Source organism: Mchenga conophoros, linkage group LG17 (genome assembly GCF_057382185.1).
Source record: "Mchenga conophoros isolate Kocher_MC1m ecotype Shallow Benthic linkage group LG17, M_conophoros_male_GT1.1, whole genome shotgun sequence".
NCBI lineage: Eukaryota > Metazoa > Chordata > Actinopteri > Cichliformes > Cichlidae > Mchenga > Mchenga conophoros.
Window position 1 is genome coordinate 2,909,924 of NC_140542.1, and position 23,573 is coordinate 2,933,496.

General features: G+C 40.2%; 1 protein-coding gene across 7 annotated transcripts in view; it reads left to right on the forward strand.

The window, feature by feature from the left end:
* LOC146554874 (DENN domain-containing protein 5B-like) overlaps positions 1–23,573 on the forward strand; it is an 81,930-nt gene continuing 58,357 nt past the window's right edge. For all 7 annotated transcript variants that reach the window (XM_085252475.1, XM_085252478.1, XM_085252477.1 and 4 more), the window contains exon 1: positions 1–333. In XM_085252475.1, coding sequence (XP_085108601.1) covers positions 225–333 — 109 coding nt within the window. In that variant the 5' untranslated portion in view covers positions 1–224. The remainder of the gene's footprint in view (positions 334–23,573) is intronic.

Consider the following 23,573-nt stretch of genomic DNA (forward strand, 5'->3'; position numbering starts at 1 on the left):
CCGTAGAGTTAGTAGTGTGTTGGGAAGCTGCACAGAAGCTCCGGTCACTGAAAGGTAACTTTTTTAAAGCAGCTCTTATACTGCGAATGTTTCATTTTCTCATACGACGCGCAGCAGTGGAGCGTTATCAAAGACTGGAGCGTTTTATTTAGCCCCCCGCCTTTTCCTCTTGGATGTATCGCTTGAAGAACTAGGAACGGACCGCGCAGCTCACCGAAGCCGGGATGAGCGGGACCTCCGCGGGGTCGGCCGCGGCGCCCTGCCGCTTCGCGCACTACTTTGTTATTTGTGGAATAGACACAGAAACGGGACTTGAACCGGACGAGTTAGCAGGTATGTGGCTTCTTTTCTGTTGTTGAGTTATGAACGTGTTTTAAAGTCAAATGGAACCGCAGCGGTCCCCTCTCGCTTAACACGGTGTTGTTAACTGTAACGATCCATCCACCGCTATGGAGCTCTGGCTTTTTATTGTAAACCATTTAATACATTTATGTGACATATAGTGAGATTTCAGAACACCCTAAAACACAAGTGACACACACACCTTTACAAATAAGTGGAATGAAACAGTTACTTCAAAGAGTTACTACAGGGCAAATAAGCAGTGTCTATACATTAGAATAAAGATATGCATCATTCCTGTCTGATCACAGTATATGAGCTGCGGAAACCAGTGTCATTTAAGGTAATAAGCTTTTGAGAAATCAGCAGTAACCTATCTTTTCCGAATCCTATAATCTGATCTGGGCTTCCTGTGCTGTGCTACGTCTCAGAGCTGCTCTGCAGCTTCAGTGTCAGTGTTTCCCAAATGAATCGATTTTGACTTTGATGCTTGTTGTGGCTTAAAATTATACATTTTAAGTAACTTTTACAGCAAAATAAAGACATGTTTGGATATGTTACGCGTTCTTCGCCGGTTTGTTTGTATGAGTTTTAATAGTAAAATAAAAAAGCATAGTTACGTTCAGTACTACCACAGGTGTGGACTAAGATGGGGATTTTGTCTCCACAGCAGAATGTATTTTTTGACATGTAATTCCGGCAGGATCCCTGTTGTGTATTCACAGAAATCTTTTTCATCCTGGTGACTGAAGGAGAGCCGATGTCTGCTCTTCAGTGGCACCAACCTCAGTTTCAGCACGTTTGCTTTGTCACCAGATGCATTCACTCACGGGCTCAGTTTGTATTTTCTCCCTCTGCAACAGCCAGAGTGGAGGTTTTTTTTAAATGCACTGTGGAAAGCTTTGCTTTGTGGATCAACAAGAGAGTTGCTTGCTGTATTGCATCACAGTTGAATTGTAACTTTTGCCTCTGGGGCAAAGTTGCGAATCGTAAAGTCAATGTGTTCATGTTGCACACAAGTGACTTGGCTTAAAGCCTGGATGATTAAGTGAAACGAGTGAAGTTAATCTAGAACAAACGAAACTGAACATATACACAGATATATATTAAAATTTTATTGAAAGGGGGAAATAACTTCCCAGCACTGGGTTTCATAAACCAATTGCTTATCCTTGCTTTCCATAAAGACACTGCTTGACTGTGGCCATCTGCTCAGCAGTGATGCTCCTCTGCTGCACTGCTGAGATACAAACTGTAAAGGCATCATTTGTTTAAAAAAAACCCTTATAAGTAAGTATTTTAAAAATATACTTAAAACTACTGTGGTGGGAAGCTACAGTTTTATACCAAAGATGCATTATATGCTTCCTATGCTTTAAACTTCATCAAAGGTGATCAGTGGTGAAGTGGCCAGCTTGGTGAGGATTCCCAATGGGCTGTTTAAAAAAGAAAATCACAAGATTAGTTAGTCAGCTCTAAGAGGGAGCCTCTGGACCAGCTCAAGAAATCCTTCATCCCAAATCATTGAGCTGGTTCTGCTCAAATAGCGTATCTTTGGCAATTTCATCATACGTACTTTTGGGACACAACAAAGGCTGAAAGATGATGTAGTATAGCCTCATCATGTTGTCAAACTATTACCATGAAAAATCCCAGTCGAATAAAATAGCCTGTTGTTTGGGCTCTCAGGCTGTGAAAAGAAGAAATCTTATCAGGAAAAGAATATGGAAACAGTTTTTCTTATAAATGAACTAAATGTTTATGAATACAACGATAGTAAAAAGTGTGAAATAGCTGCTCTGACTGTCTGTAATCAGATCTGCTGCCACGGTCTCTGGTGATCTCCAGTTGTACACAAAGATAATTTTGCAACGATTGATTGTTTGGTTGTTTTTCAAGCTTAGGCAGCATCTCAGCACCCCACTTATTCTTTTGCCCCTAAGTTAGAGGCAGAAACAAACAGAGTGACCCACATTAGGCTGTTTTTGCTTTTTTTAGGCTGCGACTCCCCTCCTCCCAGCTTTTTGTGCACTACTGTGGCCTTATTTCCGTCTGCTTATTGTTTTACTAAGAGGACCCAACTTCCTGCAGACCTGCCTCAACCTCCTTTTAGAGTTGGCCGTACCTTCTGTCTATTATCATACAAGTGTTTCCCACATGGACTTTGGTGAAAAATAAAGTCCATGTGTGGGTAATTGTATCAGTTTGTATTTTTAATTATATTTTCATTAATTTATACGTCAGAGAAAATAACATCATGCACAATTTATGTCCTCTTGGACAATGCTCACTCTTATTTTTAAAAGTTTCGTTGTTGGTAACCAGCCAATCCTAAGCGTAGTATATCCTAGCTCATTGGCCACTGTGTTGTTGTGGCAATCCTTGATATCATCCACCTGCATCCTTCAAAAGGGGTCTTTTGAGTATGTGAATGTAGTCAAACTTATCTTCTGCTCTTGAGCTGAAATCTTCAGAATCGATCAGCTGGTGAGGAACTTTTTCTTAACTGGTTAATTGTCTCCTGTAAGAGGTCACTGTCTCAGCCCGGGCCCACAGCCCATACCACACCACTCAGCCTCAGGGGTATAAATACATCCTGGCTGTCATACAGGCCCTAAAATAGTTTGTGCATTCTAACACCAGATGCATTCTGGGTCAGCAGCATTGTGGAGTTAAAGTGACCAGCCTGAAAAGCTAACTTTGGGGTGAGAGCTGTCACGTGTAGATTTAGATATGAGGTCATGGCTTGCACATCTCTCTTCTGTCTCTCGATGTAAGAAAGGTATGCGCTCTTGGTGGAGGGGAAGCAGCTGGTGGTTTCAGACCCCTGTAGCCTAAATCTTCCAGGTTACGAAAGACACTTTCATAACCTTTCATTACCATTCCTGTTTGCAGGAATGTATCTAAAATGTTTTCATTACCAGTTCAACTGTTTATGTTAAGCTTGCTCAACTATAAAAAGAATAAACATATATGATGTGATTTCAACTTTCATCTTATGGCAACATTTATGGCAGGTTGTAGTGACAGCGCTGATATGCCTGAGAATCTCATTTTGTAGCAAAAATAACTTTTATCTTATTGGATACAACAGAAACTGACGAAGTTAACCGTGAGAACAGGATTTGCGGTTGAAATAAGGTGATAAATTTGAAATATATGTTATTGCAATACTCAGCATTGCAAAATGTTAAAAATCTCAATAATAATCTCTCATTGTGATAGTGTCATATTGTGAGATGCTGAGTGATCGATCCCTGGGGAGATTTACTTCTCCGATGGGCCATTCTATACCCATTTATGACTCTTAATATTGTGTTTGCACAGTAACCTCCCTTGCTACCAGCTTGGAAGCTGCCCAGTGCAGGTTTAAATATCATTGAAGCACAGGGGCTTACAGGACAGCCGTGACGTGGGAGTGTCTTTGGGCTGCTGCTGCAGGCCACAATGGGATTTAAACTGCTAAAACTCCCCACTGGCCTGGACCATCTGTCTGCACCAGAGCAGCCTGAGAGCAGTCAGGACAACGACTGCATCATAATGGCCAACATGACAAGTATGCTAATGACAGGGACTAACAACAGTAACGGACGCGTCTGTTGACTCACGTTAACAATAGCGTGCATGGGTAATGGACAGATTATATGGCACAGACACTTACAATGGCTAATGACTGCTAACATCTCTGCAGTTCTTGTATTGTAATAATAATGTTGATCTCATTTTAGAATTTTTAACTCCTTTTTCTTTCCGAGTTTTTGGACGGTGACTCCACTTTTGCCACGCTTGCTACAGATCTGAGTCTTTCTGAATGTGGGTTTCTTTCTTCCACGCATCATTACTTCCTTCTCCTCTCTTCTAGCCTCAGTCTCTTTTACTTTGCTGTCCCCCATTTGTTGCCTCGTGTTCTGTCAGCATGGCCGGCCTGTCGTTAAGCTTTTTAGAGTAATCTGTTTGGACACTTCCTCCAGGCTACACTGAGCACATCTCTGTAATATAACACACCCAGGCCTAAGCAGTGCCTCCTCTACTCCCCTACACACACTCAGGCTATTGACTCCACTCTGCTTTCTTCAATCTTTGACCAACAGCATCCTCTTATTATAGAACTTGTCACTAAAGGTGGACTTTTTAATGACTGTGGAGGTTTTTGCCTCACTTGACATGGAGACAAAAGTTTTCTCCTGGCTGAGTTCTGATGCTCCCAAAAGAACAACAAGCACTTGTATGAATGTGTGTGTAAATGGGTGAATGAGACATGTTGTATAAAGTGCTTTAAATGCTTGAGTAGAAAAGTACGATATCACAACCAGTTCATACCATTCTGATGGTTCCTCCTTCATTTATTGTCACATGCTTTGACCAAACTCGCTCAAGCTGGCGGAAGCTCTGCCTTTGGTTAAAAAGATCTATCCAGAAAAACCAAAAACCATTGAAGGTGTTGTTTGGTGAACCTGTGGAACATCGAGCTTTCAGGTAGACTTTTGAAGTGTTTCTCCTCAATCAGATTAGATCCCACTCAGTGATTTAACCATATTTAAATTTTTGGGCCAACATATCATGTCAGATCTCGTATAGATTTCCTGGAATAATAATCTGTTTAATTTTGCTTCACTTAACCAAGTAGCATGAAGACAAACAAATGAAATGATAAAATGAATTCTATGGCGTTGTGAACTATGAAATAATTGTCACCTCTCGACTCTACGCGTGCCACATAGTTGTGTCGGATGTTCAGTGTTGAAGAAGATCCCAGATCTTGCTCACAGATGTTGGATTTAACTTTTAAAAAATGCTGCTGTCTTTTTTTTAGTCCTTTACATTTTAGATTGTTAGTTTTACAGGGATTTTATAATTCTGTGTTAAACTTTGCTATAGTCACATCATAACCACAGACCATTCTGAAATCCTACAATTAGAGCTGGGCGATATGAGATTTTTTCATATCACGATATGTTTTTTTCATTTCAGGCGATAACGATATCTATCATGATATAAGCCAAATAACTATATTTGTAAGATTTAAATGTGCCGTTGCTCACAAGTAAAATGTGAAATAATCAGCAGCTTGTTTTTATTTAAATATTTATTTCCCATAATAAGTTCAACAGGGTAGATGTACTTAAGGAACATGAGACTTTTTCAGATAAATAAAGGCAAATATTGCAAACTACACAAAAGGCAGCCGCTAAAGCGTTTAAGTTTCAAAATAGAACAAACGAAACAGACTAAATTGTCAATTCCACTTAGAAACAAAATATTAATTCTAAAAATTTTCAGACCAAACATTGTTACATTATGTCAGACGATTTTGTTTTATTTCATTATATATTTTTTGTTTATCTGAACACATACGTGTGTGTGTGTATATCTACATATATATTCGTATCTGTAAATGAAAATATATGTAGTGTGTATATATTGTTTTTTGTTTTATATGTCTGAAACAAATAAAGATACAATACAATACAATACAATACAATACAATACAATACAAAAATAATCTTAGTTTGTTTTACAGAAGAACAGACAAAACTGACTAACTTTTGTCAATATCAAATAAACTGAGAACTAAAAGGAAATTCTCGATCTCTCCTTGTTGTATAGCTGAGCTTTTCAAACAGTTTTAACAGTTACTTTAGTCTGACAAAAGCCGAATGACGAATTAGCGCTTCCAGTCAGAGACTGAGGCTACGTCCACACGTACACGGGTATTTTTGAAAACGGAGATTTTCCGTTTTCGTTTTAAAAAATAATCCCGTCCACACATAAAGGCAGAAATGAAGGAAAACGCTGCTATGAACATGCCAAAGCAGCAGGTGGCGCTAGATTCCTAACCGTGCAGAAATGTTGGCCAATCAGAAGTCTAGAAGCCTCGGTGGGAAAAAGTAAACAAAGCTGGGGCATAGAAGCAGACCCGAGTCGTAAGTGTGGAGGGACAGTAACTGTGTGTATATGTAAGCATTTAAACACTGCAGAGAGTAGAATTAACAGTATTGTAGAAATTCATTTAACCGAAACAATAACGTGGCGCACAGTGTGACGCATGCACCAGTTTATTGTATTTCCAGACTTGCTTTCGGCACATTTACAGTGCACGCTACTCTGTTTTTTGTCAGACTTGAAATAGCAGAAATACCTTCACACTACGGAACTTCTATGGCTCTTCCGTTCGACAATCTCTCCGGCATTGGAACCATCATCTGTTTTCTCTTCGGTCACGCTCGGTTGATTTTTCTAGTCGGCACACTCATTTCCTCCATTACCCGCTGGCTCCATTACCCGCTGGCTGCTTCCCAAACAAACACACGTGCGGCTTGGCACTTGTGCTGTACGTAACAAGTCACGCGACGTGATGCTGCGGCTGTGATTGGTTCGGCTCTGCGCTACTTAATTTGGATTGGCTGACCTTTTTTTTTTTTTTTTTTTCTTTTTTTGAGGACAAGAGCGGCGAGGTCTATCGCGATAGCTTAATTTCTCTATCGAGTAAAAGTTATATCGCGATAGATATCGTTATCGTTCTATCGCCCAGCTCTACCTACAATGTGAGGTGCATTTCCCTGGAAATGTAACTGCATGTTGCACTGGACTGCACAGATATAAATGCTGGCAGTGGCATGGGCCATGTGTGTATGCTGTACATAGATTCAGCCTACAACGTAGGTATAAATGACACTTTACTGTTTGGAGCAGCGCTGCATTGATAAAAGGGAAGCAACGAGTCAGGAGATATGGGGCCCCATCCTGGATGAGAGGCTGCTAATCAAAGTTAAGAGTCAGGGGGTGGTAATGGTCCATCGCCTGCTTGTGGGAGTCAGCGGGGCCTGCCAACCTCAAAGGATGCTGGGAGCTGTTGCCGTAATATCCCTTCACAAACCCCTCTCAGTCTCTTAAACCAAAGTGAGCAGTTGCTCTTGAAAGGCCTGAACAACCATCTCATCGCCCCTCCCTTGAAGTGACCTCTAACCCCAAGCGCCATATGTTCTGTCTCAACATGACCTTAAAGAGACAAAAGAGGCAGTGAAAGCCGAAAAGATTGTTTCTTGTAGATTTCTGCAACAGTTGTAGTTGGACATGACCATGATGAGTCAGCTCCACTGACTTTTTTTCTGTTGCTGATTTTGTGTAGAGGCTTGAGGTTTTGTTCTTTGATTGCAGCTGTTCAGAGCGGCTGCATTTAATTATGGAATAAACAGGCACGAGCCTGAAGAGTTAAAAGGGAAGCTGCAGAGAGAGACTGCAATGGTTGTTGGCAGAAGCACCCATGCATTTACAATTTACATGTGAAATAAATGGAAATTCTCTATGTTCTCCGATAGAACTCAGCATCTTCTTCCTGTATTTACTGTTGTTACTACCTCCCCAGACACTTCGGGCCAATGAGCAGGCTGAACATTCTCACATGGTTTCTAGCGACGCATTTTGGTTCGCTTGGAGTTCACTTGGGTTTTTCTCTGTGTGGAAACAAACCAAAACCATGGGAAAAAGCTACAAGTTTACTCATCAACTGATTCACGTGTGTGTGTGTGTGTGTGTGTGTGTGTGTGTGTGTGTGTGTGTGTGTGTGTCATCCTATCACTTTTGACAGAAAAATAAGTTAGCAATGAAAGAAAAATCAATAGCCACAATTTAAACAGAAGCTACTGGGAGTAGCTAACTAAAAAAGGCTGAACAGAGTACACTGGAAGCTAAGCTTTGACTAATGAGTCCAAATTAGTTTTCATTGATTTTAAATATAATGCTCCAGCATTATACAGCCAGGGGACATATACAGGCAGTATTGGCTCTGATAAACTTGATCACGGTAACTGCAGAGTGTGGTGTTATGGCAGAGTGCCTGTAAATCTCCTTACATAACTGAGATAGACTGCCCAGTGGTAGCTAAGACCCTTATGACGGATTAGAGCTGCTGCTGACATCACATCACTGTAGCTGTTTTTGTTCATGGATACCAGAAAATGTTGGAAGAATTTATACAAACACCATAAAGCCTGTCATATGAGACAGTCGGGATGTGTAATGAGCTCACTTTACCTTTGTGAGGTCACAGTGCTCACAGGGACTTTTTTAAAATGCTTTTTAGTAGAGCAGGGCGATATGGCCAAAAATATTTATCACGATATATATTTGAAAATTTGCGATAACGATATAACCGACGATATAATTGATGCGAGACAAAATACAACTCCACAATATTACTAGCGCAAAAAGACAACCTTCCATTTATTTTCACTTAAACAAGAAGCTGGTTTTTATGTACATTAAAGCTTTATAAAAATGTAACAGTGCAAATGCAAATTCCTCGCTGAAAGTTTAACCAAAAGGCATTTCCAGTAGAAATGGGCTGACACATCCTGAGCATAACCATGTATAATATCCACTGAAGTTAAAAAGAGGTGCTTTGCAACATTAAACTGCAGTGTGCAGTACGTATTTTTCGGACCATAAGGTGCACGGGATTATAAGGCACATTAAGAGAAACAAAGCAGTCAGATAAATCAAACTTTATTAAACTCATTCTTCTTGCTTCCTCCACTTCTGTACCATTGATTCATTAATGTTGAATTCTCTGGCAGCTGCTCTATTCCCATGTTGTTGCAGTATATTAATGACTAACCTCGTATTGTGGATGGATTATCTCAGTTGTTCTCCTGACTGAAGTTTGGTCCGTTTACAGCATCCTGCCATGCGATTGCATTTGTTTCTAACCATGAAGAACCTTCACGTTAACTTTTATAAGTGGAAAAGTGTTAGTGTTCGTCCTCCAGCTTCACTGTTTATGTTATGCTAACATAGCTGTGTCGCTAGCGATCACGTAGCACATCATTATATACCAGCTAGCCCAACTTCAGTAACCCTACAAACGTCACTGCTGTTTAGTTTCCTGTCTTCATTTATGTTGGAAGTGATAGCAGAGCTGTACGTTTGATTTTTTTCAGAAATCTCAGTCAGAACATGCTATATCATGCTTAGGTAACTAGCGAAACTAGCGAGCTAACTTCCGCTAGCTTCCTGCTAACTTCTAACTCCGTTAAATGTAATAACTTTTGTTTTCATGGATGCCTGGAAGTTAAACTTCATAGTTACACCTGGTAAAGCAGCAATGCTGATCGTTTTATTAAAGATGAAAGAATTTAGACAGTTTTTAACTCTAAGTGATGCTGCAGTGTTGTTTGACCTGAAGCATACGGAGTTTAGGACCCAGATTACTCCCAGATTTAAGAGCATCTTAGTCCGACAAATACGACAATAACAACGGCCGCTTGCATGTTCTGCAAAAAAATGTGCTTTGTCGTGTATCTGACGGACAAACACCAAACCAGTTCCACATCACTGAAGTTGCACCATTTTTACAAACCAATTCTGGTTCATCTGTTTCACTCAACAATCGGCCATGTGCGTATGAAAACAAAGGCACTGCGCATGCGCGTTTTACTCCCATTCTATCGCGATATTTCATTTTCCTATCGTTGCCTAACATTATACCGGTATTACCGTGAACGGTATAATATGGCCCAGCCCTACTTTTTAGATATTAAGTTGTCACTTTTGATTGCTTCTGCTCTTATAGAATTATATAATCCTTTCTCAGAAACAAAAACCAGGTTAAAAAAAATCAGGTAATTTTTTTGTTTTTACATTCATCAGGTTCCAATCAGCCCAAATAGCAAAGAGAAATTAAAAGTGCACACCATGAAAGAGTTTGGGTCTTAGGTGGGTAAGAGAGTTTTCTAGGGTGAAAACTGCATCCTCTCATTTGTCAATCCACAGTGTGTGTGTGTGTGTGTGTGTGTGTGTGTGTGTCCTGATCCTTTTACTAGCCGAATTGGACTTTGATTTTTCAGAGAATGAGCTCCAACTCATCTACTGACCTCTGGTCTGTGTGATAAGGCTGAATAAACAAAAGCATGACCTCTCTCAGATAAGCAGTTCATGTCATATTCTCTCTCTGTCTATCTTTTCTGTTGTGAAATTTGATCTACCATAACTGGTACCAGTTTGAAATCATTCTTTGACCTTGATATTGTCTGATGTAAAACTACAGCTTCTATCAGCTGTCTCTATTAATCTTAGGATGTTAAATACAAACGATTGGTAAACCCTGCTAATCCCACATTGTTAGCATAAGTACCTTGATGGATTGTCCTATTATTTCACAGCCCACATTAATTCCCCTACAGCCAAAATCTCCTCCATCATCACATCATTACCTCGTAGTTAACTGTGTTTCAATCTGTGTGATTGAGCTCGAGCCACATTCAGTCACATACAAATAAAGCCCTCTCTCCTACCCTTAAAGCAACACCAGGTTATGTAATTAGGGTGTTGGTGTACTTGTCAAGGCAGATTAGAGCAACTCAGCTGCTATTTCTGAAAGACTGGCTTGGATTGTTTAGTGCAGCAGTGAAACGTGACAAAACGGTCAAATCTGATAGGTACGCAGTCTGATCGGGAGAGAAGCTGATGAGCAGGGATTTAAAAAAAATAAATAAATAGTGAGAAAATTGAAGAAAATCACTCCAGTCTGCGACTACTGTCACAGAAAGAGATGAAACCACTAAAAACTGTAGCCTAAAAAATGTTTTTGCCTGTTTTATTTCATTTTTAGTTCATTGTTCCAGAAGCTACAGACCCAGATACAAGTATAGTAATCATAGTAAAGCGCTTAGCAGCTAAAGAGCTAAATATTTCGCTCAAGACGTGGTGGATTGCAAAGATCAGAATGAATAATATGAACTTCACTCAAGTGTTTCCATAAAGCAATTTGTTGTATAACCTTCGACTCTCAATGGCTGCAATTAGATCTCCCAGGCGACATCACAGTTATATCAGGGCTATTTTTTAAGACTTTAAAAACTTGGGCTCACGCACAAAATCAACTGTGTTGTCTTGTTTTGTTTCTTATATTTAGTTTTCTTCTTCAGTTTTAGATTGATATAACTAGGTGCTATGGCTAACACAGGTGGACGTTCTAAATGTGTTTGTTTGCTTTGTCTAAGCTGCATCTGTGGCACGGAAAGCAGAATATCATGTTGAATCCCTTGTGTACAGATGTTTTTCAGTCATTTCTAAGAGTTTCAACCAGAATGCATATTTGCATTGGGCGCTCCAGTGAGCTGTGTCTCTATGCTCCAGTGTAGTTCGAAGGTTAGTGTCAAGGCAGCACAAAGATAGATATACACTTTACCCACTGAGCGCACACACACACTCTCTCTCACACACCAGCTGTTTTTCACCGGTCTTTTGAACAAACATGTCGTTGTCTATGTCTGTTGTTATCATGGCTCCATTTTTTCTATAATGTGTTTTCCAGGTAAAGCCTTATTAAGCCTCAGGACGCTCACAGTACTCTAGGTTTAACGGAGCCATTGTGTCATTGTGCTTTGAAGGCTCAGATGGAATTTTCAGTTCAATTTCATTTATACAGCACCAAATCACAACAACAGTGGCCTCAAGGGGCTTTATATTGTAAGGTAGACCCTACAATAATACATACAGAGAAAAACCCAACAATCATATTACCCCCTATGAGCAAGCACTTTGGTGACAGTGGGAAGGAAAAACTCCCTTTTAACAGGAAGAAACCTCCGGCAGAATCCAGCTGTCACTAAGACCAACATTCCACATAATAGGGCTTTGTTGTGCATGACTAATATGATTGTGGTTCATCTTAAAGATATATGGTTAAACAAATTCCAGATGCTTATGCCTAACTGGGAGAAGCTTTAGATACAGCAGGCTGACCTAATAGCACACTGTTGGAAAAATTGCGCTACATTAATATATATCACAAAGAGACCCAAACCAACAATATCTTAGTCTTTCTCTCGGGACTATGCGATTTATGTTTCGTATTTTTGGGTCAGAGCACCACACCCATTGGTTCTGCTCCCAAGTATGTATCTTTAAAATTGTTTTTATATATGCATTTTTTTAAAAACGTAGTAATTTCTTAGCAAGCAAAACACAACCTCGTTTACTCCTTTCTTGAGAAGTAGTTTTATTGGTGGATTAAAATTAGTTTAAACTAATTAAAGCAATAAAGAAACTAGACACCAGGATGCTCTAGGCTGCAGGTCGATGATCGACTTTGTAATCGTATCACCAGACCTGCGACCATATGTTCTGGACACTCGGGTAAAGAGAGGGGCTGAGCTGTCAACTGATCACCACCTGGTGGTGAGTTGGATCAGGTGGCGGGGGAGGACGCTGGACAGACCCGGTGCACCTAAACGTGTAGTGTGCTGGGAACGCCTAGCAGAGGCCCCAGTAGGTGAGACCTCTGCTAGGCAGAGGTCCCACATCCCTGTGGGTACAGCTGCCATGCTAACAGCTGACTATTGACACACGTACACAAAGAAATGCACAGTTAGGAAGTCGGCTCTCTACCTCGTAGTTTTTGTCCTATGAGATGTAACAGGGTGGCCAGAGCAGTCACTCTTCAGACTGAGTACAGATTGAAGGAGCTTTGCTTCTTACCTCATATATATTGATGTATACATCAAATGGTTTTGTAAACTTTTGCTAAAATGCTTTTTAGTAATGGCTTAATTTGATGGCGTGAAACCATCGTGTGGCGGGGCGTAGTGTGTGGTGCCGGATCAGCTCGTCACGCCTGCCCTGTCTGTACTCGGTCCTGACTGAAGTTGTTGTTGTTGGTGTTGTGTGTGGCTGACAGCTGAAAAGCTGCAGCCGAGAGTTGCAAGAAACAAAAACTGTAATAAAGCGTGCTGAAAAGTGCGAATATGTTGTCGGGTCTGCCATGCTTCATTTACAAACCCTTAAGCATGAAGTGATGTGTCACTTCATGTTTAAGGGTAGGCTTATGATTGCTTTTGGCTTTGATGATCAGGCCAGTGATGTGATGTGTTTTAGTCTTGTTTCCTGTTTTGCTTTGTTTTTTGCAACATTGGCTGCAGTGTTTATATCTTCCTTCGTGTTGTTTATTATATCTGTCAGCAATCCTTCATCTTAGGTTATTTTTGGGTTGGGTGTCTGCTAGGTAGTATTTAGTTAGTCCCTTTTTGTGTTCCAGTCTTGTTTCTCTGTTTTCGTGTGTCCATTTCTCCTCTGTCAAGTTGATCTTGGTCCCCAAGTTTAGTTGTATTTTACTTCCTGTTTTATTTTGACAGCGATTGTTCTCTGTGTTTTGTGTTACGTATAACTTCCTCCTGATGTTTTATGTTGTGTCCTGGACACTTGGAGTCCCTGCTCTGCCAATGTTTTGGACTAAGGTTTGAGTTCACTGAGTCTGAGTCCTAATTATTGGTGCAACGGATCAGAAATCTCACGGTTTGGATCGGATCACGGTTTTAAGTCACGGATCGGATCAGTTTTTTGGATTAACAAAAAAAGAAAAAAGACAAAAATTTAGCATTCACTTATTTACTTAGTGAAGTATTTTTTGCCTGTTAAAAACATTCAACTCAATACTTATTCCACGAAATTATATAAAAACAAATTATGGTACAATATAGGGCAGTATAGGGCTTTGCATCTACCACTCACTTCAATTCAATTCAGTTTCATTTATACAGCGTCAAATCACAACAACAGTCGCCACAAGGCGCTTTATATTGTAAGGTAGACCCTACAATAATACATAGAGCTCATTATATCGCACTCCGCTGTGACATAATGAGCGGTCATGTAGCTTTCCGTTGCCCTGGAGGTCCACCCATTTGTAGTTGGGCAACAGAAGATGCCTGGGACAGTTCAGCCATAACTTAAATCTTTTCCTGCTCATACATGCTTGGAACGATCTTGCCACTGAAGTGGACGCGTAGCGTGGCTCAAGCACGTTCATCATACGGCCTCCCGTCTGCAGCTAAACACCCCAGTAGCTTTTGTAATAGCTTTAGCCCGGTCGGACTGGGCAGGAAAGGGCTGCTTAAATACCGCATACCCATACACATACTTTTTTTTCTTTCTTCTTTTTCGAATCTTCGGATCACGTGCGTGCCGAACCGTGGAGTGGGATCGGTTCGGATTACGGATCAACCGTGATCCGTTGCACCACTAGTCCTAATCCACAAGATATGAAGCTGATCCATGACATCATGAGTTTGAATATTTAGGAGGAGCAATGCTGTTTTCATCCTGGTCACACTTACCAAACATTGTAAACTTATATTTTTCCCTTTACAACTGCACTGAGAGCTCTGTTCATAGGTTTTGTGGATTTCAGGCACAGCCAAGGGGACAAAGCTGTCTGCTTCAATCATCTTGGGATTATGCTTTTTGCAAACTACATGGTGATGATTTCTAACTCACCTTTGGGTTGCTTGCAGCTCAGTTTGAGATTTCCGGTTACTGAGTTTTTAGTTTAGTTTTGATTACTATTGTGCGCCGAGTTTTGTTATTTCTCTTGTTCTGTTAAGCTGCATACTCACTGAGATCACTTCTAGCTGGCAGATGCCTGTGTGACCTTCTGATATATTAACTAGCAGCTCATGTATCAATCAATGGGATCCACTCACACTGGTGTTCGCTCGAGCTGCTCACCTGAAAGCTTATCCTGGCTCCTGCCCACCTTGTTTCACCACCAGTTATTTTTTACCACATTGCTTTAAAAAAAAAAAATCCTAATTCTCGTTTGGCAGCTTTGCAAACAAAATTAAACTCCTAATGTGATGTTGTGCCAAATGTAGTTTTGCTTTTCCAAGATGAGGTCTCCTCTTGTTTGTGTGGTTTGTTTATCTGTGTATTTATTCATTTCTATTATTGTTTAAGGAGATGGAGAGAACCATTACTGTAATTTCAGTTATTACAGTATATGTGTAGTATGACAGTGACTAAGCTGACAGGCAGAAAAAGGAAGGGGGGAGAAAATAGGAGAAAACATAATAAAAGGATATCACACAAAGAAAAACAAACATAGCACCTGGAACAGAAAAATGTGAAAATGCCCAGATAACACAAATCCATAATCGTCTTATGGTCTGCTCTCTTGATTGTCCCCAGAGTGCATATTTGTGTTTGTATATAGTTGTAGTTTCCCTGTCAGCGTGACTGCTAACATGTCCTTGTGTGTTCCCTAGTGATGGACAAAGCAGTGTTTTGTGAAACACTGAAACGTTTGAAGCAGTTGTGCTGGAGTTGCATCGAGTTTCCAGAACAATTGGGCGCCTTTCTCCACAGTGACACCTGCTGGCCACTTTTGCTGTTGTCTCATCTCAACAATAGTGTTTATGAAACGATGACACCCACAGCATTGCACATTGCAAGTCTAAACAATGCTATTTTATTTTAGATCTGACTAACAAGAATTATGATGAAACAAATTTTCTAGAAATCTCCAAACAAACAAGGAAAGAAAACAGATTGTTAAAGATCACTGTAACAATATGCCTCAGTGCCTCAGGCTTTTTCAGTTGCTGAGTAATTCAGTGCACAACAGATCAATACATAAAATATATTGAGCCAACACTGCTTTGTTTATTGTGACAGACACATAGGTTTCCAGCTGTTTTTGAGATAAGTTCCAAATAGGGCTGAACGATTATGGAAAATAATCTAATTGCGATTTTTTTGCCCCAATATTGCGATTGCGATGCGATATGCGATTATTTTTTAAGGTATTTGTCTTCTGTATTATTAAACAAAGACAAGCAATACATCATATAGTATGGCCAATACTATATTACATTAATTTTAAACTGTTCTTTCCTGGAAGACAGACCTCTGTTATGATGACATGAGGTGATGCATGAATTGATGACTGACATTTTTATTTAACTTCTTCAATCACAACAGTATATTTGAACATACACAATAGTTTATTTTTAGCTTACAAACATCTGAGCATAAAGTGCTGACAAGGAACCCTGGTGTAAACATTAAAATGAAAGTCAGTACAATGTGCAGATTGCAGAAATATACATAAACAAAATCAGTGGCTTTACCACACTCAGTTTTTCGACATCTGTGAACTACTAGACAGTCATTCAATTAAAAAATAATATTAAATAAATAAAACTAATAAATAAAAAATACACACATCTTACTGATCTCTGCAGTCAGTAACATTACACATAAAGTGCAAACATAATAGCAATTGTATAAACACACACACAAATTGGACGGTCTAGTTCTGATTAGCGTCACCGCTGTCTCGGTGGAGTTTAATAAACTCGGCCGTCTGCTTCTTGCTATCTAAAATATAACCAGACACTGGTGTAAATTCTCGACTGTCTCATACTTCTGTTTAATAAGTTTTCTGTTTGACGTTTAGTCAGCTGTGTGAAAACCAAGGAGGAACCCACCCGGGGGATTAATAAAGTTTTATTTTATCTAATCTAAGAACTTTAATCTCAGCCAAACCGATTTACTCACGAACAAACAAAACACTGAAAAAAGCCCAACAATAACATTTTTAGGTTGTCTAAGTGACTTATATATTACGTTTAACCCGAGCAGCGAAACTCCGCGGTGATCTGAAAATGATGTGCCGGGAGTTGTGCCGTTCTCGGCCGCATCAGTAACCCTCGAGCTCCCGGCTAGCTGTCGAGCTGGTGGGTAGCAGACGCCTCTGAAAACGTCGAAGCACTTTTGCAAATATGGGATATCTTGATAAACCGAGCAGATATTTGATGTTTACACAACTACTTTCTCGCCTGAAAATATGTTAAAAGTTTATTTTGTGACCCAGAAAGATTAGTATGAGTAATTTTAAAACTTAGTAGCGGCCGCCATTGCTGGAAACTGGAGTTTGGCTGGGCCGCGCTATGAATTCTGGGATATGGTAGTAATTTGGACAGCCTTCGGCGCGTCGCTGTGACGTAATCGGTCTACAAATGCGGCCTCAGGAGGATGCAGCCCATGAATTGTATAATATAATCGCAGTATAATCGCAGCCTTTGCGGTTAGAAAATTGCACTTGATCATGTCGCGATATTATCGCAAATGCGATATATCGTTCAGCCCTAGTTCCAAATTACTTCCTTATCCTCAGAAAACAACTGCGGACTTCTTGGGAGTTTGTATCATCAGGTTTGTACACTTTCAAACACAGCTAGTAGCAGATGTGACATTATATTTCTATTAACTAGAAACAACTAGAAACAAAGATCAAATTTCTCTCATTTTGCTTCTCTTTAGTGTAGAAATAACATTTAAATCTTTCTCTTGTCTCTTTCTGACAGGATGCATTGATCCAATTTTTCCATGTTTAAAACCATCCCAATATCTTGACTCAAGCATCTGATAGTACATGATAGCACCATGTACTGATGAGATGGTAAATAAAATAAATAAGCTGTAAACAAACCAGCTATATTCCAGACTCTGGAGAATCTTTTTTTTATGTGCAAGGCATTATCAGGCCTGACTTTCTCCTAAATGAAGATAAATAATAAAATCCTCCTGAAATATAAATAAAAATATATAAATGTGTTGAATTAGTGTTTATTAATTTATTAGCAAAATAACAACAAAACACAGAAGGGCCAAAGATAAATAACATGAAAACTGGTTCGCCTCCTCATCATTGTTGGGGTTTTCTTTCTAATATTTAGACTCTTTTGATAGAATCTAAAGTTACTTGACGCAATAGTTCTGGCCACTATGTAAATAAAACAGAATTCAGTTGAACTCTTACTGGTTCACCAGTGATGTGGTGGATACCATAACAGACTTGGTAGTAAACTGATGGATGGTTGGTGTGTAGGTCTTCCACCCCTCACAGCCCGACATTTGGCTGTGTGCCGACACAGCTGTGTCATAAGTAAAGAATGCTGAACACAAGCTACTGTGGTGCCTACAGCTTAGCAGAGATAAAGGGACTTGTGGGCTAGCATTTTCCCTTCCAAATCCCACAGCATCCTGACACATTCCTTCTCTCTTTTTGTGTATGTAAATGCTTCCTTCTTCATTGTGCCCATGAAGGATTTCATCAGTCTCCGAACAAGGGGTGGCTGTAGCTCTGGAGGTAGAGCAGCTCATCTACTAATTGGAAAGTTAGTGCTTTGATCCCTGGATGCTCCAGTCTGCATGCCAGATATCCTTGGAATCCTTGCAAGAGAACCCCAAGCTGCTCTCTGATCCATGGGAGTATGAATGTGTGTTTATGTTAGATATAAAGAACTTGAAAAATCTGCTGCAGATTGTATAAAGTGGTTTGAGTCCTCAGGTATAGTAGAAAAGCACTATATAAGAACCAATCCATTCACCAATGACAATGAGTTGACCAGGCTATTCCAGAAACCTAATGCTAGCCTGCTTTGCTCATTCCAAAAACACTTTTGATGGGATCATTGTCCTCTAGGAAAACACCACCCAACTATTGAGCTGAAGTTAAAGAATTTGGAGGTAGTCCTTCTTCTTCATTATGTACCACTGCCGCTGGCAGCTAAACACCTGCACAATATGACACTACCAACATTATATTGACAGTTGGTAGATTGTTGTTCGGTCTGAAAACCTGGCCTCGCCTCAAACATTTCTCTTTTCATTGTGACAAAACAGTTTAATCTTTGTCTCATTTGACCATAAAACCTCTCTCCAGAAGCCATTTGGCTTGTTGTTGGCAGCTGCAAATATCGATTTTGACACAGAGGCTTTTTTTTTCATGGCTGGCACTCTCTCGATGTATGGGGAGAAAAATCATGATGCTGGTATTCCAGCAGTTTCCGTTCCATGGCAGGCTTGAGCCTTGGTGGTTTCTGAGTCATTTCTGAACACCTTAACCAACTTCCTGTAATCTGGGGGTGAGATTTTGAGTCTCCGTCCAGACGGACAAGTGGTGACGCATCCAAATAACTTGTATTTAAGCACATTTGCTTGAACTGAGCCTAGTCACTGGTACACAAGAGCACTGTAGTACACTGGAGCACTGACAGCTCCAGTAGGTGCTTACTACTCACTGACACAAGTAAAAAAAAAAAAGAAGAACAACTACCTTAGAACCATTGAAATATGTGCTTCTACCAAGGGGGGGGGGGTTGGAATGGCCTCACACCCTCCCAAAAGTTGTATTGTCATATCACATGGTACTGCCATGTGGGAGCATGTGATGCTGTTTTTTTTCCAGTCAAATGTACGCTTTTGCAAACTCATTTTTTCAAATTTGATTAAATATCAAATTTAGCATCCCCACCTACAGACCTACACTTTGGCACACTGTACACACAGACTCAGTAGCGCCCCCTGCAGGCCTCATCTTCTAAGCATAACCCATCATGATTAAGAGATTAGAAGTTATTAGCCCGACCTCCTCCCTGCTCCCCTTCCTTTCCCTCTGATACCTCAACAACAATCCCCATTTGTAGTTGTATTGTCGCTAAGGAGACGGACTTGGTGCTGCTCTCACCCAGTCAGTGCCAGTCGCTGGCAGCTGAGCTCAGCACAACAGGCGCTGGCTCCGTTTAGAGAGAATCTGTGTTCCATGCACATATGAGATGTTTGTGTGGCTGCCAAAATGTAGCAGGTGCTGCTTGTAGAGCACTGGGGTCATGGAATGTGTGAAACGCTGCTGGAGCACATGAACTCTTGTCTGACGTGAGAGATGGATGAATCAACCAACAGCTAAAATCAAGTGAGAAAAGAAGCCATGAATCATAAACGCTGTTATGCACTTTCCCCCCCTTTTAAAAAAAACAACATCTAATTGGTACTACACAGCTGCTACTGTTTCAGCTAATTCACTTTAAAAGCCAACTGTTATTACATTTTAATTTTTTATTAGCTAACAATCCAGGATACTTCAGATTCTTTGCTCCATTGGTTTAAAAATAAAAGATTCTCCACTCCACGTATAAGTGCAACACAAGCACAAAAACACAAAATAACAAATCAAGACTACAAAAGATTTTTTATTAGTGCTGTTCTTGCATTTCTGTAGCAAATGCTAATTAATTAATTGTGTAGCAAAGACTACTTAACTGCCAACACAGCTGATTGAAGCCCTACAAAAACCGATGCAAGCCAAAAGGATGGGCCAGCCTGCCAACCATTGTCAGGGAAACTGGTTGGACAAAGAGTGTTTTCACACCTGCTGTGTTTGGTCCGGTGTGAACTCGGGTACGGACAACAGCCGCACTGAGACCGTGTGGAGAAAGTGGTTCAAAAACTCCAGAGCAGTTAGTTTGTGGTGTGAACGTAATCCAACCAACTTCCAAATGTAAATGTGCGTTACAAGTACCAGAGCCACATAGCTTTATGTTCTCATTACGGGAAGGTGTAACTGTCCAGAGCACAGGACCTTCTTCCTGTATTTAATTTTGTTGTTCGTACCCCAAACACACCTGACCAATGAGTGGACTGAACATTCTCACGTGGTTTGTAGTGACGCATTTTGGTTCACTTGGATTTTTCTGTGTACTGTGGACAACAAACCAAACAACAGGAAAAAGCTACAAGTTTGCAAGCGCATCACTTGATTCTGAACTATATGTGTTTGAAAACACCCTAAGAGCCCCAAAATGCTGCTTGTCTACACAATACAAATGGACAAGAGAAGACAAAGACTCTCTGTGTTTGTCTGAATGAGTTCAGTACGGTTAGAATTTAATTCCATTCCATTTTATCTGCATAGTGCCAAATCAAAGGAACAATTGCCTCAAGGCATTTTACATGGATCTGTGCCCCGGAGAACAGGCTGAAGTCTTGCAACAGGAAGAAGCTAAAGGCTAAACTAAAATCTACTGAGGAACATGTAGTGTTGGCAGAAAAGAACTGTTCCACAGTAGACCTATGGTTAGACGAAGTTTGATTGAGTTGGGACATATGTGAGCCATCTTTGTGAAAGCCATGTAGTTTTAAAAGGAGGTGTCATAGTTGAGAAATGCTTTCTGCAGCTAGTTCTGCAGCAACGAACTCCAAATCATCCTGTAAATTTTATGATTGGGTAAGAAACAAGGATAAAGCTCCTACTTGAAGCTGTGAAAGAATGAAATTAAATGAAACCCACTACACACTCCAAATTGTGGAGCATCGGTTGTCTTAAATATGATGCCAGGAGCTAATATTCCTTCACAGTATTAATGAATTTCCTCTCCAGCTTCGATGTGCTGTGATAGCTGGTGTAGTGTTGATTCTTCCTGTTCAGATAAAGGAAACAGCTGAGATCTGTCTCAGACTGTTCTGTATCCCCATGATGCATTGTTACGTCTACATATGATAGACTTTGTGTAGAAAGGGGCTAATTTACATGAGATATTCAGGAGATATCCAGGATATTCAAGATGAATCCTTTTTTATGTATTATGCTGTAGTATGAGACGTAAAAGCCCCGAGGTTTAAGAATAGTGACAGGTGCAGCCCAGCTTCCAAATCCATGGGTGCACACCTTTCATGCTGGAGGTGAGATGCTGACAGCCTCTTCATAGTTTGGCACAGAGGAACAAAGCCCATCACTCATGCTCCCTGACTGTGATCCCACACGCACGCACACACACACACACACACACACACACACACACACACACACACACACAGTGGGCCATCTGATTACCTGGTTGCCAGGGCAATAGGCTCCATATGCATTATTCATCAGTGTCTGGGGGGAACATGATTATGCTGTTTATCTTGTATTTGTGTGTGTGTGTGTGTGTGTGTGTGTGTGTGTGTGTTCAGGAACATGTTTTATCTCACTTGTCTATATGTATTCCAGCGATATCTTCCTGGGACCTATTTCATGTAATCAGAGGGACTTTTAAATAATTTGTGTGTCTAATGTTGCTTTGTGTGTCACATAGTAGCCTAGCTCTTACACTTTGGGGTTGGAAGTCCTTGTGGAAGAGTGAATTGGCTGTTTGTTTGTCGATTAATGAAAATTCTTGTGATACTTGTCAGGAGAAGATAAGATAAAGAAGCATTTAATTGTCCCACAGGGGAATATTCACACTATTCCAGCAGCAAAGTGGAAAGAGCAGGAATAAATAGATGCAGCATAACCTAAAATGTACACTATACAAGGTAGAAGAAATATATTTTAAATAAATGTATCTGTATGTATGCACAGTGCTCAGGAACAAGGAACACACCAAGTCAATTAAACTTGATCTGATCAATAAAACAGATGCACCCACCCCCCTCAGTTCTTTTTACTTTTTCTAATAATATTAATTAAATTATCAATGTTATCAGTTTTGAAGTAAAGGCAGTGATTGGCTTGGTCTTTCACAGTCGTTATGCTAAAATTAAAAAAATAAAGACTAACTTATACCACACTTTATTCATTTTTCCATGATGCCTTTCTTCTGCAGTGATTAAATTATTTATATGTTTTAGGCGATGTGCTGTTGAACCCCTTTTTTATTGGCATGTTCTAAGGTATATTTTATTTTCATCATCTGTACATTACCACTGTATGTTTGGGGGCGCCAGGTCCGTCCAGCGTCCTCCAACTTACCACGAGGTAGTGATCGGCTCACAGCTCAGCTCCTCCCTTCACCCACGTATCCAGAACATGCAGCCATGTGATAACCTCATAAATCGTTGGGGTTTTTAAATGTTAGGTTTTACGCATGACGAGTCTAGCCAATGTACTGTGTTTGAGTTCCTATGCAACTCTCATCAGTCTCATTAATATATAACCTGGACAATAAAGGTCCAACAACTGATGCTTGTAAAATCTCAGTTTTATTTTTCACAAAAGGGAAAAAACAACAAAAATCGACTAATCATGAAGAGATTTTTTAAAACTCCTTTTTTGTGTTTACGTGTGGACGAGGAATAGAGTTTGTCACGCAACGTCAGAGGTATGTGCCTGTTTTCACGTCACGCTGTGGCCACGTTATTGTTTACATGAGATGAACTGCAGAATGGCAGATAGAAACAAAATACTGTTAATCTGACTGTCTGCAGGTTTTACACGCTTACATATACAAATGCAGTTACTGTCCCTCCATTTACAAAGGCAGAGGCGTCACGGTGTGATTATTTTACGTGTAGTTGTTTCTTTCCTGTGTAATAATATTTAACATTGCTGTCAGTACATTTTTCAAAAAATGCCTCTCTGTGCAAAATAGGTTCAAAAACATAAACAGCTGTGGGATCCTGTTAGTCCGTGATTTGAACCGGGGGAACAAATCGCTGCAGGATCAGCCTGATGTTATTTGTATCCAGCTGTAACTTTACTGTATAAAGAGCTAACATCTCCAAAATGTCAGGAGCAGTTAGTCATTGCAAGAAGTGTTTGTGAACTAAAAATCAAGAATGTGGGATCCTGTTTGTCCGTGATTTGGAGAGCCCAGCGCTGCTCCCGACGAAGGGAAAACCAATCCTGCAGG